Source organism: Zootermopsis nevadensis, unplaced genomic scaffold, assembly GCF_977971745.1.
Source record: "Zootermopsis nevadensis isolate Lab colony 2312 unplaced genomic scaffold, Znev_1.0 Znev_ptg000033l, whole genome shotgun sequence".
NCBI lineage: Eukaryota > Metazoa > Arthropoda > Insecta > Blattodea > Termopsidae > Zootermopsis > Zootermopsis nevadensis.
In genome coordinates, this window is record NW_028259165.1 from 1,532 (window position 1) to 15,198 (window position 13,667).

Consider the following 13,667-nt stretch of genomic DNA (forward strand, 5'->3'; position numbering starts at 1 on the left):
ATGTTATGTTACAAGTTATGTGATTATGTTTGATTTTCAAGAATGGTGATATAGGAAGTCACATTTTCAAATAGTTTATATGTATATACAGTAAAACCTCTCTAACTTGGACACTTGCGGTTCCACGATAATGTGTCCAACTTACAGAGGTGTCCAGGATGGAGGGAAAGGGGAAAATCATCCTTTCAAATTGTCGTGTAATGACAATGTGGTAATTGTAGAGTATTATGGAGCCCTTCCCAACAAGGAAATTATTGATAAGAAAAATCAAAAAGGTAAATTAAACTTTTACAAATTTTGTTTTCAGTAAATTAAACTTGCATGGATAAGCTCAAAGGGAAGGGCACCAATACTTTACGTTTACCGACAATGCAATCTATTTACTTACATAATCTAACTACTGTAGGCTTGCTCGAATTAAGAATAATTTAATTATTAATTATAATAATCTTTTGAAACCCACTCTCGTGGTTGCACATTGCACCCCAGCCTCAATGAAATTTTAAATGTTCAGAATGTATTCTTTTTAATTGTACTTAAGACATTAGCTCAACATATGATGTCACTTATTTCTTATAAAAAAGTCCGTCACAAGATACTGCTTTTTTGTTCTTACCTTGGAATTTGCCATCCTCTTTCTAATTTTTGCCGCAATCAGAATAAAGTTTCAACCACTCCTGGTTGATTATGAGCGAACGCATACCGTTCCAATTTCTGTTAACACTGTTTAACTCAGTTGCAAGCATAGTACTGACAAAGTTAAAACTGTACCAGTAATACGTACTGTAGTCCAGTGAAGGGTTCAACAAAATAATTCCAATGATGTGTCCAAAGTCTCACATCTTCAAACATAAGGTAATCCTCAGGTAGAAGGCATTCATAAGTCAGAAATTCAAAACAACAAAATACTAACTGTAAAAGTTTCCCATAAAAGCATTGAAGCTAAGTGCATGAACCTGTCCAACTTACAACAAAAGAGGTGTTCAAGTTCCAGGATAAAGGGGTGTCCAAGTTATCGGGTGTTGTGGACAAGTAAAATTATAGGATATTCGCCGGTTCCAATTAAAAGTGTCCAATATAGAGGGGTGTCCAGGATATAGGGGTGTCAAACTAGAGGGGTTTTACTGTATATATATTATTATTATAAAATTATGTTTGCTAAGAAAGCAAAGCATTACTGAAAGAGGGAACTTATTTCATATGTACATTGTTTTCAACAGTAACTAGCCAGTTAATGTGTTTAAAGCAAATATATATAATTACAAAATTATATGAGATATTTAGTAATATTACTATTTTCATGTATTACATGCAATTGATATGTATATGTGTCTTCCATGAATGAAAACTGATGGAGCAGCATTTTGCATTTATGTATACATGCATATATGTCTTTATATATGTACACCTAATAAGTGCATAGATGCTTATACAGTGTACATGAAATGTGACCATTAAAAGTTTTGGAACCCGTATTTACAAATTTCATGGAGAATTGATTTTTGTATGTGAAGAATCTCTTATGTATGGGTGAAACCATGTGGATGGACGTCTGTTGAGTAGAAGTGAATGTTGCAGTTTGAATATCATAGAGTCGAGTTCTTTTAAGTATATATCAGGTTGCGTGCCAGAGACAAAGTTTTCTTAGTAATTAAAAGTTTGATCTCGTTTGCTTGACACAGAAGAAGAGGACAGTGCAGGCATCTGCAGTCACTGTCGTGATGTTGAATGCCTGATGATAATACACAAGATTTATATAGGAATTTGCTATTCTTGTATTTATATGCAGTCCTGTATGTCAAAAACAATACTGAATAGTTTTCATAGTTTCCATAGGGCCATGCTCTTGGATACCTATATTTATGTTAGTTTTTTTAATGACAGATCAGAGTTATTGCTTTGCTGTTCTGTTTGCCTTATTGACATGAATTGTTCGTTATATGTTCATGAGTAGGTATTGATGAAACGAGTTGTGATTGTGTCTTTTCACTATACACTTATTGTATAATAAAATGAAAAAGCATAGTTAAAGACTAGTGATAATTCACTATATGATATGAATGAGCAAATAAGGATATATTTGCTTTTAGAGACAATTGGGCATTAAAATATCAACATGTGACTTGTGCGTAACTGAAAAGTTGTTCAGATTTGAAAGGATTCATGAATGTTCAATTGACAGTGCCTGTATCTTTCACCCTTATTGTGCATTTACAACCTATTTGTAATTTTAATTTAGTCCTTATAACCCCTGGTGATTACTGGCTTTAAGATACTTAGAGTAAAGGTGTATTACTGTAAACCTCATTTGCTATACCTTGTGTTCAAAGAAGGATGCATTAAAGAATAATCAAGTTTAGTGTGGATAAAATATCCAGTAACTTCTCTGTTATGGCATCTGACTATGATGAATGGCACAAGCACATTATTGAACCACAGTTCATTATCGAGGTGTCTTACAGGGATTTGGGGAAGTTTTTCCCAGTTTTGGCAAGTGGCCTTGAAAGAATGTGATCGTGGATTTAAAATAACTGGCTGTGATAAAATATTGCATACTGTTTTTACTCTGTATAGCAGCTAAATGTTTTTGAGAAGATCATATTACTCTGCTTGAATTTCAGAAGTATGGATGGAGGATGTCTGAGGACTGGTAAAATACAAGTATCATTGCTTATCTTGTGTCACTTGAAACACTGCGTGCCTCTACACGCCTTTACTGGTAATTGTTTTTCAATTCTCCTGCATGAAATGCATGACATTGCAATATTTTACATTGGCCAAGCTTGCCTCTTTGTGAAATTGCCATTTCTTTTGTAAGTCACAAACCCTCAAGGTAGACATGCTTGAAGAAAGGTGAAAGTACTCACACTGGGACAAATAGTTATTGGGGATTGTCTTTACAAATAAACCAATCTACATCACATACCTTGTGCAGTGATAGTTACACAATTCATCTCTTGGTTTCACACAGCATTAGAAATTACATACACTGTTCTGTCAGAAGTCTTTGTAGAACAAAGCTTGCTATTTCTTTGTGTTGAGAAACTGTTGATAATCTCTGAATATATATATATATAAATTGTAAAAGTGGTTAAAGGCATGTCAGAAACTGTTTCGTTTAAAGTTAAAATGTAATTTCCAGTATTGATGATGTTTGTACTGTTTGTTGTAAGGAATACTTTGTTGTCCATGTGGAATCCCAGGTTTCCCCTATTTTTAGGGCAAGTGTAGAATTTTCTTATGGATCTGTCAAAGAATTACTCTGTTTAAAGTTATATGTCTTTGCAGCTATGCGTGTGCAGTTTTACAATTTTTGTTAGCAATAATGTTCATAATTTAGCAATATAAAGCAGTTGTACTGTTTAATGGACAGACAGGTTATGTAAAGCTGATGGCAAAGATCATATTAACAAGTAGTTTGAAGAAGAGGGGATGTTACTGAAATGGTTGTGAGAGTGTGAACCAGGTTGAGTAACTATGAATGTAAACACACACACAGAAACAGTTGTTTAATGCCCACTTGTCGTGTTGGTGTCAGATTTTTGTCTTGAATGTTATAAAAAGGAGAGAGTAGTCAGATTGAGATTGTCGTTGTCTATTTTGAATTAATTTTGTTTCCTGCTTGTTTCCCTTAACCTGACGTGTGGACTCATTGCAGACAGTTCAATGTTCATAAAGAGCATGCATAGGAAAACTTTGAAAGCATAATATTGTACCTTAAATGAGCATAAGAGTTTCAGCAGGATCTAGGAAAGAGCATTTAACAATCCTGAATCCATTAAGTCGTGTAATTGAATATTTTATGTGAGAGTGATTATGAATATGAGGAAGTAACAGTTTGAAACTCAGTGGTTCTAATGCGAATGAAGGCTGGATGATCTTTTAGCTTGGGTGTAAGCGACAAGAAATGCATCAGGAATTGTTGGGGTTTCGGAGGAGGAAGCAGACTTATAAAAAGAGGGAAGATGTTAAATTTTGTTATTTTTGACCCAGTTTAGTGTCATCTACGTGGCTACTGTTTGTCCTGGCTAACAAGTCTCATTGGTCGGGTCAGAGCATATAGCACAAGGGAACATGGCTTCTGGTCATGGCTTAGCTCAAGTGTGTCAGGGTCAGTGTCTGCGATAGGTCACATTAGAAAGAGGTAAAATAGTTTTAGGGGCAATCACAAGAGCATGAAAGATTATAACCATCTATTTTTACTAATTCCGAAGCTTAAACTTGGTGTTTGTTTGTTATTCTTGTATATTCCCACATGTTAATGAAATGTGAATTTCATTTAAACAGCAGTACACAAGTAGCTGTCGGACATGTTATTTGAAACATAATTTTATATTAAAACTGTGAGATTTGAGAGCTGCTGTGTGGAATCTCATAAAACATTGAAGAGGACCCCGTGAGCTGAAATGTTTGGCAATGCCTGGTGTAGCTGTAGTGACATATCACACACAAACCCAAGATGGGGAGACCTCAGTTTGAGGTGCAGTGGGTTGAATGTTCTGTGGGAATGTGAGCCATACTTGACTTAGTGCGTTTGAAATGTGGAGGTGCAGATGCAGAGGTAGTAGTTTGTTAACCTCTAATGTATGAGAACTAGGGATTTAAATGCGAATACTTGAGGCTGCTAGCTGGACTCCAATTCTGGGCCGAGGCATAAGACCATTGAAGTCAGATTGTCACAGGAATATTGAAGTGTCTGAGGTACAGTGTTGTATCCCTTTTGCTTCTGTTTATAGTTATCAAGTGTTACGGATTTCGGAGCAGTTCATGTCTTATCTATATTTCAAGATTGTCAGTTGTTAGACAGCGGTCAGTAATATATCTCTTCAATAACATTGAAGGAACCCCACTTCTTGCAGGTAGCTTTGTGAGAGCTGAATATGTAGAGTTTATAGCCTGTTGTGTGTTAAGGGAAAACGATTTTTGTTTTTCTGGTGCTGATATATTCATAGGTTATTTAGCATATAAACTGTATGTCATTTATATGTTTAGCGTTGGTTGCAGTTCCTTTGCCAGCTTCTGAATTAGGTGGTTTGTAGGCTGTATGGATACCTTGTATGGTGATAATAAGTATTTGAATGGAATTGTGTGTGTGTTTTAGCAACGATCTAGAAAGTGGTTACTTTGGGGACTGAAATGGTAGTGGGAACATGATACTAACATTCACGGTTGTCCTGATATGTCCAGGGTATGAATTTGTGTGAACATTGAATTTGATTGAGCGTGATAGGGGGATGAGAAACGTAGACTGGTGAACAGAGACTAGGCAGATACAAGAAGGAGAGGTAGGAAAGGCCAAAGAGGAAGTTTAAGTGGTGGAAAATGAAGATGGTCACTATTTTTGGAATTTGAGTGTAGAGTCCTAATTTACTATGTTCCTGTTTATAAGTAGGAAGATAGAATAGGTACAAATCTTTAATGCAGCAGAAGGTTTGGCTCCTGTTGGGATGGTGGATATTCTGCAGTGTTTTTTGAACCCTTGGTATGGCAAAGCAGAGAAAGTGGCCTTGAAAACAGTGTTTAAAATTACGTAAAATATAAAATGTAATTAATTGCTTCATATTGTGAAAAATAAATTAAATTATATTAAATCCTTTAGTTTTACCCTAAACAGAAGAATTAGGAAAATAAATAAAATTTCACTTCATTTTAGTGTGCTAATTTAGAGGTTTAGGGTGATTAGATAACACATTTTCCAAATTGGAAAGTCTGACTGTGAGGCATATGATGTTCCACTTTGAGACATGTATAAATACATTTTGGTGTTTCCCGATAGGAAGAGAGACAGTCATATCCATCACATCTTGTTGGACAAAAGACAGCATTCAATTATACTTGATATAAAAGCTTTCTTAGAAATTTACTGAGATAACGATCAATATCCAGTGGTTACAACAGTTGGGGAGTGACTGTTACAAAACCAGTGAGTAGCATAAAAGCTTAATAGGGAGAGATTTAATGCGAAGAAAGTACACAGTGTGAATATTAAAGACCAGGAAACAACTTTACAACTTCAGAAATATTTGAAAAAGTGTTATAGTGAACCTAACATTCTCTACCAAAGAGAATGTATGTAGTTACAAATTGAAGCAGCATAAACTATGTTTTGATGAAGAATTCTGAAAATTAACATTAATAGCAGGGGGATAGTTTTCAGTTGTAGCAAAATCAAGACAGGATGAATGGAGATAGCCTAAACAGTATAACATGAGAAAAGTTGATGTTTAACAACAGAGAAAGGGAGACAATTTGAAAAATAAAATCAACTTGAACACAAAGGAAGAACAAAAAATATTGCACATGTGTTTGAAGTGCTGACGAGAATAGTGGTTCTCTCTGCGTTTCTGATAATGTCATCTCTGGTCGCGACGACGAAGGCGCCATCATTCTACTTCGTGTGTTTGGGATTGTTTAACTAACATATTTTGTTCGTCTTCTGCTTCTTTTTTGCAACGTGATTATTAATCTATTCTGTATTTGTTAAGAAATATTGAAATAATTTGCTAAGAGCTTAATATTTTTTATTACATTATCATTTATCTTTATTAATGAGGTCAATATTTCTGTAGAATATTTCCATGATTTAATTTTTTCATGTTTTCCAGACTGCTTTTATTTTGTTGGGTTGCTCTAGGTTGTTTAGTCTGATTCTCACATTTAATCTGATTTAGACCTCGAGGAAGTAAGTATTTTAAAATATTTCGTGCAGTGAATTTTCATTATTTGGTTGTTCCACTATTGACAAATTAGTTAATCTTTTTTTATCTTTGTGATCCAATCATTCTTTTCAGATATTTTATCACTGTTTTGGTGGTGAAACTTGCTTATACATTTTTAAGAGATTATTTATTAATGTGTTAAATTTTGAATCTACATCAAGGCTGTTTAATACTCATTCCCAATTTTCATTCGATGAGAGATACATTCTTTAATAGTGTCTTCATTTGTGAGTCTGATTGGTATTCTGTACTTATGATAACTGGAGATCGATTTTTTATTATTAATATTACTAGAAGTCATACATCGTGATCAGATGGAGTAATTTTGGATTCTTATGGGGAAATTAACTGTTGCCATGACATTGGAAGATGCTACTCGAGCATTTTACACATTTTTATTGTAAATTTCAATAAGATAATTTGTATTGATGATAATGGGACCACAGTTGACGATGTTGTGCTGTAGGTTTATAAAGATAATTTATAATGCTTTGTAACTTGTTTAGGAAAGTCAGCATTGCCAGTGGGGGCTCTATATATAGCTAGGACATATATGTTGGAATGTTTAGATTCCAATTGCACAATGCAGCATCTATTTCTTGTTATTTTAGTGACACAATACATTTATCTAATTAAATTTTAGGTTCTTTTTGGCAATAATACTTGCACCTTCTTTTACCATATTTCATCTAGAGTAAGTACTTCCAAAAGTAACATTTTCAAGTTTTACCTCTGGTGTTGGGTTAAACACAGATTAGGGTGTGTGTTTATTATTAATGGACACTGATAGTTGATCAGTTTTGTTTGAAAGTCCTCTTATGTTATGATGGTGCACCACAGAATTGTTATCTTGATTGAAGATTTCTGTCTTCTGGGTTATTGCGCTGTGTAGTCTGGTCGATGTTAACCAACGTTTCAGAGGTCATACTGCCTCCGTCATCAGGGCGATGAATATGACGGAGGCAGTATGACCTCTGAAACGTTGGTTAACATCGACCAGACTACACAGCGCAATAACCCAGAAGACAGAAATCTTCATATTCACCGCTGTGAGAACCTCAAGTCTTACGTTATCTTGATTGTATTCTGAATTTAGAACTGGTTTATTAGCATTGATGTAGACATCTTTCAGGTATTTGGTGACAGATTTGGGCTTAAGCCTAAAAGAAGGGTTAGATCTTACATCAGTGATTACAGGTATCCAGTTTGCACCTAATCTAATTAGCAGTGAGTTGCACAAGCTTCTACTTGCCTTCTGAATTAAGTTGTAATCCGTGTCTGGTATGATCATTCCTATTTAAGGATGAATTGTCAGTTAATCCAATATGTGATTTGTCTGTATTCCAAAGCGCACACTCAAGTAGAATATTTCCACTCCCCACCAACTTGTCTATATTGGGCCTGTCATGGTTGCAAAAGGAAAGTACTAGAAATCTGTTGACTTTGTACATTATGATTGCATAATGTCATGAAAGAGAAATTTATGGGTTCTTACTTGTTCAGTAAGCTCCTGATTATGAGTGTTTGGAATATTCATGCATTACTAATTTTTTAAATAAGCACAGGTGAAATAGGCCTTCAACTTACCTGTGGGGTGGGGGTGGGGGTTCTAAAGAAGGTGGATGAAAATCATAATAAAATTCTACTGACAGTAAAACAAAGGCTTCGTGTACTTAGGAAATTTGAGAACAGAAAATGGGCAACAGAATTTATAATAAAAGTGTGTGATAGGGATTGAGTGATTCCATCCTTGAAAGAACACCATATACCAGGCTGACCTACTGATGGCGTATTTTGGGCATAGTTTTCTGGGAGTCCAGTAACACTGGTTTGATTATGGGGAAACTTTCTCCAGAGTTAGTAAGAAATGAGGAAATCAAAAGTTCATGTCATGGTGCGTGCTATGAGAAGTTTTGAAAAGATTGACAGTGAACTGAAAAATGGCTTCAGACTGAGAGTGAAGATACTGTGCCTGTTACAGATTTATTTTTATGGAAGCCCCACAACCCAAATGTTACGTCGAGTTTGAAATCTGTGTGTGTATCTTGTGTTTTCTTTTGATTTGTTTGCCAGCTTTTCCAACACAGACCTTGCCCATGAATTTAAGGTGCAGTGTGTCTTTTATGTGAATGTTCGTTGCTGGTCTTGCTGTTGTTCATTTTGTTTGAGAACATTTGTTGAAACTATCTTCACTATACCAGTGTTGAAATCTTGCAGGGATTGTGACTGGATGTTGATGTGCTGGTCAGGAGATTGCTTCTGCTTTGCAAGAATTCACATGCCCATATTATTCACTTGTTACAGAACTTTCATTCAGAATTTGAATGACTTTTTTATTGTAATGACAGCTTTTGAGCACGTATTTAAATACAAGGATACAATTTGGTCCAATATAATATGGGCTTTTATAGAAATTCCCTCAATGCACAACATTTACATTTTATGATATTCGTGCAGAGATAACCGTATGGAAATGACAGATGTAACTTGGGACACTCTTAATGTCTGTCACATCTATCGTAGGTGATATACCATTGCCATTGGTTTAAATTTTTGTCATGTTCATCTTCATTGATGAATTGGTATACTAGTTTGCAGGCTGATCAGCATTGATAATTTTGCTAAAGAGCATTCACCAGTTGATTAGGCTGTTTTTTGTTAGAAAAAGAAAGTTGATTTTTAAATATTATTTGCACGAGTTTCAGCTGCAAAAGGTTAAAGTTTATACTTGAGGAAGCACCCCACTGTTTCAAGGTACCAGATTGTAAGTGGTAGGGTGTGTGTCATTACATGTTTTGGGGCGGAATTCTGCAGCATGGCGTCGTTACATACTGTTATTTCATTATACTCGTATTTCTTTCAACGTCAATAATCACACATTTCCCAAATGCTTGGGGTTTTATCTAATTTTTTATTCTACATTATTTAGCTTATTTAAAAACTCAGGTTTCCCTTGATATTCGCATAAATCTTTTGCCTTTTACTGAAGATTTCTGTTGAGGGGAACATATGGTTCATACAGTTTCATTCCTACATTTAGATTACTGATTTATTTTTTTAACTTTGTTGTATTGAGAATGTCAGAAAAAAGAAGACTTCTGTGCAGTTTTGGGATCTAACGTAATATTATTCTCAAACACTACCGTGTCCTTATCAATTCACTATTACAAATTCCATTGCCCATGTCAAATCCTAGATGAAAACTGCTTGTATTTTCTTTATACATGTTGTATGTTCACAGCAATGGAACCTGGTCCATCAAGAAAGAGAGTAAAGCATGTTGTTCAGGATCAGCTGTCTGGCTTGCAGGAAGATCCAGCTGCGTGTGCCAGCGGCCCGTCTAAAGGGTAAGTGTTCATCATTACTTCTCTCTGATGTACAGAGAATATTTCTTTCAGCACAGGGAACCTGTAAAAGTATGAAAGTAAACCACCAGGTGTATCGGAAGTCTTGACCTGATAATTTTCTAGTGATGTGTAGTGCAGTGAAATCGGCTTTCCTGTGTTATGTACCGTGGTGATACTTTATTGAGAGTGTATTGAACACGGCCTATTGAAGCAACGCATGTGGGGTCAGGATGCTCAGTCATGAGCAATTCGGTTAGAGAGAGAGAGAGAGAGAGCGGCTTGCTTGCACGAAACTTGTGACTGCTGGCAAGTGACGATGTCTTGCGCTTGCGCAGGACCCCGCCTTGTTTTAGTTTCTTTGTGTTTTGAGGGTCAGTTCCCTTCGTAACTCTTGGACCCAGGTATTAAATCAGAATATTCATTGCAGTGTGGATCGTTATGGTTTTCCTGTTGTCATTCGGTTATCCTTTAAGACGCTGCAACGTACGTTCATATTCGTTTTTTGCAATTTGAGGTTGTGTTGTGTTGAGTTGTTTGCGAATGTTGTGCGGGCGGTGATTGGAAGAAGAACGCTAGAAATTGACTGCATATTCGAATGTATGTGACTTGGGCAAGGGAAATTGAGTACGTTTATGCATTAATATTGTGGGTATTTTACACGTGCCATTCTGAGAAGTAAATAACTTCACTCGATTCACGCGTAATGACAAAGCCGCTACTTGTCCTTTGTTCGTGGGTTGAACGCATATCGCCATCTTCATAACTGAGGACTGAGTTGGAAATATGTTTGTAACATACTTTATTTTTGTAAAAAGCCTGGAATGTCATTGCCCAAGAATCTCTACTGTTATTGTTTGTGTATGTATGATTGAAAATTAAATTTCTTTAAGATTTTTTCTTGTGGTAAATGTTTGAACACTGTTATTTGTTTTTTCGGACAGGAATAAGTTGTCAAAAGTAATACTGTCCTCTCATCTTGCCAAAGATTTGGCCTGTTTTTATGAATGTGTTGCTGTAAAGGATCTAAAACTTGAATTTATCATCTTTGGTTTTTGAAGGTGTTTCGTCTCATCGTGATCAACATCAACATTATGGATTAAGTTTTGGCCTGCCCCATATACAGGGATTAAAGTTATTCTGTTTTTTTTTTTCAGGCATTCCTGGATTGTTCTACTCTTCGGTTTATGTTGATAAAGTGGCTTTGGAATTCTGTTCTCATGCATCTTTTCATAGTTTTCATGTTGTCCTCATATTTATTATTGGTTCTTCTGTATTATCTTTGTTACATTTAAGATCCGGCATTCTGTATCCTGCAGTTTCTGTGAGGAATCACATTCCTATTGTTTCATTAATAGCCAGTGTCACGAGATGTGACAAGTTAAATTTCCATACTGAAATTTTATCTCAGTACTTATTTGATGCTGTTCTGTTTGGAAGTACCCTTTCAAACCTGTTACAGCAAATACCGAGCTTCTGTAATTTTATAAGTTGCTGTGGAATTTTGAAAACCTAGTCTTTGATTGTCCCCTTTATTTCATTGATGTCATCGAAACCTTTTCGCTTTGAATTCTAAATTGAGTTTTTGGAAGAACGAAAAGTCGCGCAATACTAAATGCGGAGGAATATGTTAAGAAATGCGCAACAGCCGGAATGGTTGTCAGAAATTTCTGCACAAACAACAGAGTGAAGAAAGCAATCACAACATTTTATTTAGAAAAACTTATATATGAAATAAACTCCCAATACAGATTTCTGTTTACATCAAAAGAGGAGGACATTCTATGTGCTCCTTGCATTTGAGTGAACTCGTCTGGCCTCTTTTATGATTCATCATACTAGACCTGTTAATTTTGAAGATTTGTTTTGGGGTTACCCATGAACCATTGTTTTATCACTTCTGATTTTCTTGGAAAGGAAATAAGGTTCTTTCTGAAGTTTTCCAGGAGTTTTGACACATTGACTTGACTCTACTTCCGCTTGTAAGTCAGCAGATGAGACAAATTTTGCAGCAGTATGTTGGTTCTTAAGATTTTGTATCAGAATGAGAATCCATCCTTATTAACTTACATTTGGTGAGATGTCTGATTTATTTGTAAACAAGTCCCCTAATTTGTATAACTTTTTATCTGCTTTACTGTTGGACTGTAAAATTTCAGTATCTTCGATGAAAGTCATTTTATTTTTTTTTTAAATTTTGAAACAGCTTACCTATTTGAGGTCTGCTAATTGTTTCTTCTGTCAAAGATATTTCTGAAATGTTGCAGATGTCTATAGCAATATTGCTTATTTCATATGTTCTGCTAGTTTTTAAGAAATGTAAATTGCAAGTACGACACATGACCTTACATCGAGATTCATAACCTCTAAATGATACATCCTGTGATTTTGAATTTATGGAGAATGATTTAACAGATTGTACTGTGCCATCATCCGTAACAGAGGAACTTTGTACTGACAGAACTGTTTAGATTTATGTACTTTTATATTAACAGTTTTATAATGGTTGTTTCTGTTGAAATTAGAAAAACTTATCAGCATTTTGATGTTGTGATCTTTTTGTTTCTGGTGTCGCTGGGCTTCCATTGAGATCTTCGATGAATTGTTTTGGAAGACACACATTTCTTACAACTGCTCAGATTCCTTCAACAAACTTACTGAAAAGTCTGGTTATGTTTCTTCGCTCATCCTAATTTTACCATAATATTGCTGAGATGCTTTGCAGCCTCCGTCATTTGGGTGATGAGTAAGTCAGATGATAACTGGATCTTGGTGACTGACGCACAGATGCTGAATCATTTCACGTTTTTCAGTATATGCATACTCACTATGTTTCCACTCAGTGTGCATAAATGTTACGTGTGTTATTTAATAGTAAGATATTGTTTAATTACCAGGTGACTTTACGTCATGTTGTAAGTCAGGCAAGAGTTTATAGTTTATTTTCAGCTATCATCTGTTTTTGTTTTTTTTGAAATTTCTGTAATTGAATAAAATATGAGAATTTTCCTTAATCAGCTTTGGTTGCCCAAGAAATGGATTGGTTGGACAAACTAGAGAAGCGATTAGGGAAATCACTTAGTCAGATGACCAGACATAAGATGGCTGTCTTCTGTGGTCTGGTATAAGTTTACCAGTGATCATTGTCTTTGGATTTGTCACTGTGGAAACCTCAAATGTTACATATTCAGTGAATCTGAAATTTACCTTCTGAGGATAATGCATGTAGACTATTTACTGTGAAGGTGATGAGTGCAGGCATTAACACATTTTTTTCCCTCGTAACTGAATGAATAGGAGTAGGGTAGTTTTGAGGGGAGAGTCTACTTTAGGGCAGTTTTCTTGCATTTATGTGAAAATACTAAGGAGACCCCACAAAAATCCTCGGTCAGAATAACTGAGTTTGAAACCTTTGAGAAGACTCCATATCTGCAGGCTATGTAGCAGTTACATTCTGAACTGGCTTATATTCATTTTCACATCTCTTGTTGAAATTTATGGATCAGAGTGAGTTCTGAGGAAATGGTCTTTCAGGGTAGCTTGCAAGGTTATAATTCTTATTTCAGTCTTCTGCACATCTCCTTGATGAGTAAACACATTAAAG

General features: G+C 35.4%; 1 protein-coding gene and 1 pseudogene across 16 annotated transcripts in view; both read left to right on the plus strand.

Moving 5' to 3' along the window:
• Positions 1-6,552: 6,552 nt before the first annotated feature.
• LOC147871959 (structural maintenance of chromosomes protein 6-like) overlaps positions 6,553-13,667 on the plus strand; it is a 37,359-nt gene continuing 30,244 nt past the window's right edge. For 9 of the 16 annotated variants that reach the window (XM_087359788.1, XM_087359789.1, XM_087359791.1 and 6 more), the window contains exons 1-2: positions 6,898-6,946; positions 9,961-10,066. In XM_087359788.1, coding sequence (XP_087215914.1) covers positions 6,913-6,946; positions 9,961-10,066 — 140 coding nt within the window. In that variant the 5' untranslated portion in view covers positions 6,898-6,912. Of the gene's footprint in view, positions 6,683-6,897; positions 6,947-6,995; positions 7,182-7,980; positions 9,243-9,960; positions 10,067-10,091; positions 10,925-11,220; positions 12,810-13,667 lie in introns of those variants that run through there. The other 7 variants (XM_087359794.1, XM_087359799.1, XM_087359786.1 and 4 more) reach the window with 7 other exon arrangements.
• LOC147871960 (U5 spliceosomal RNA) lies at positions 9,658-9,770 on the plus strand (annotated as a pseudogene).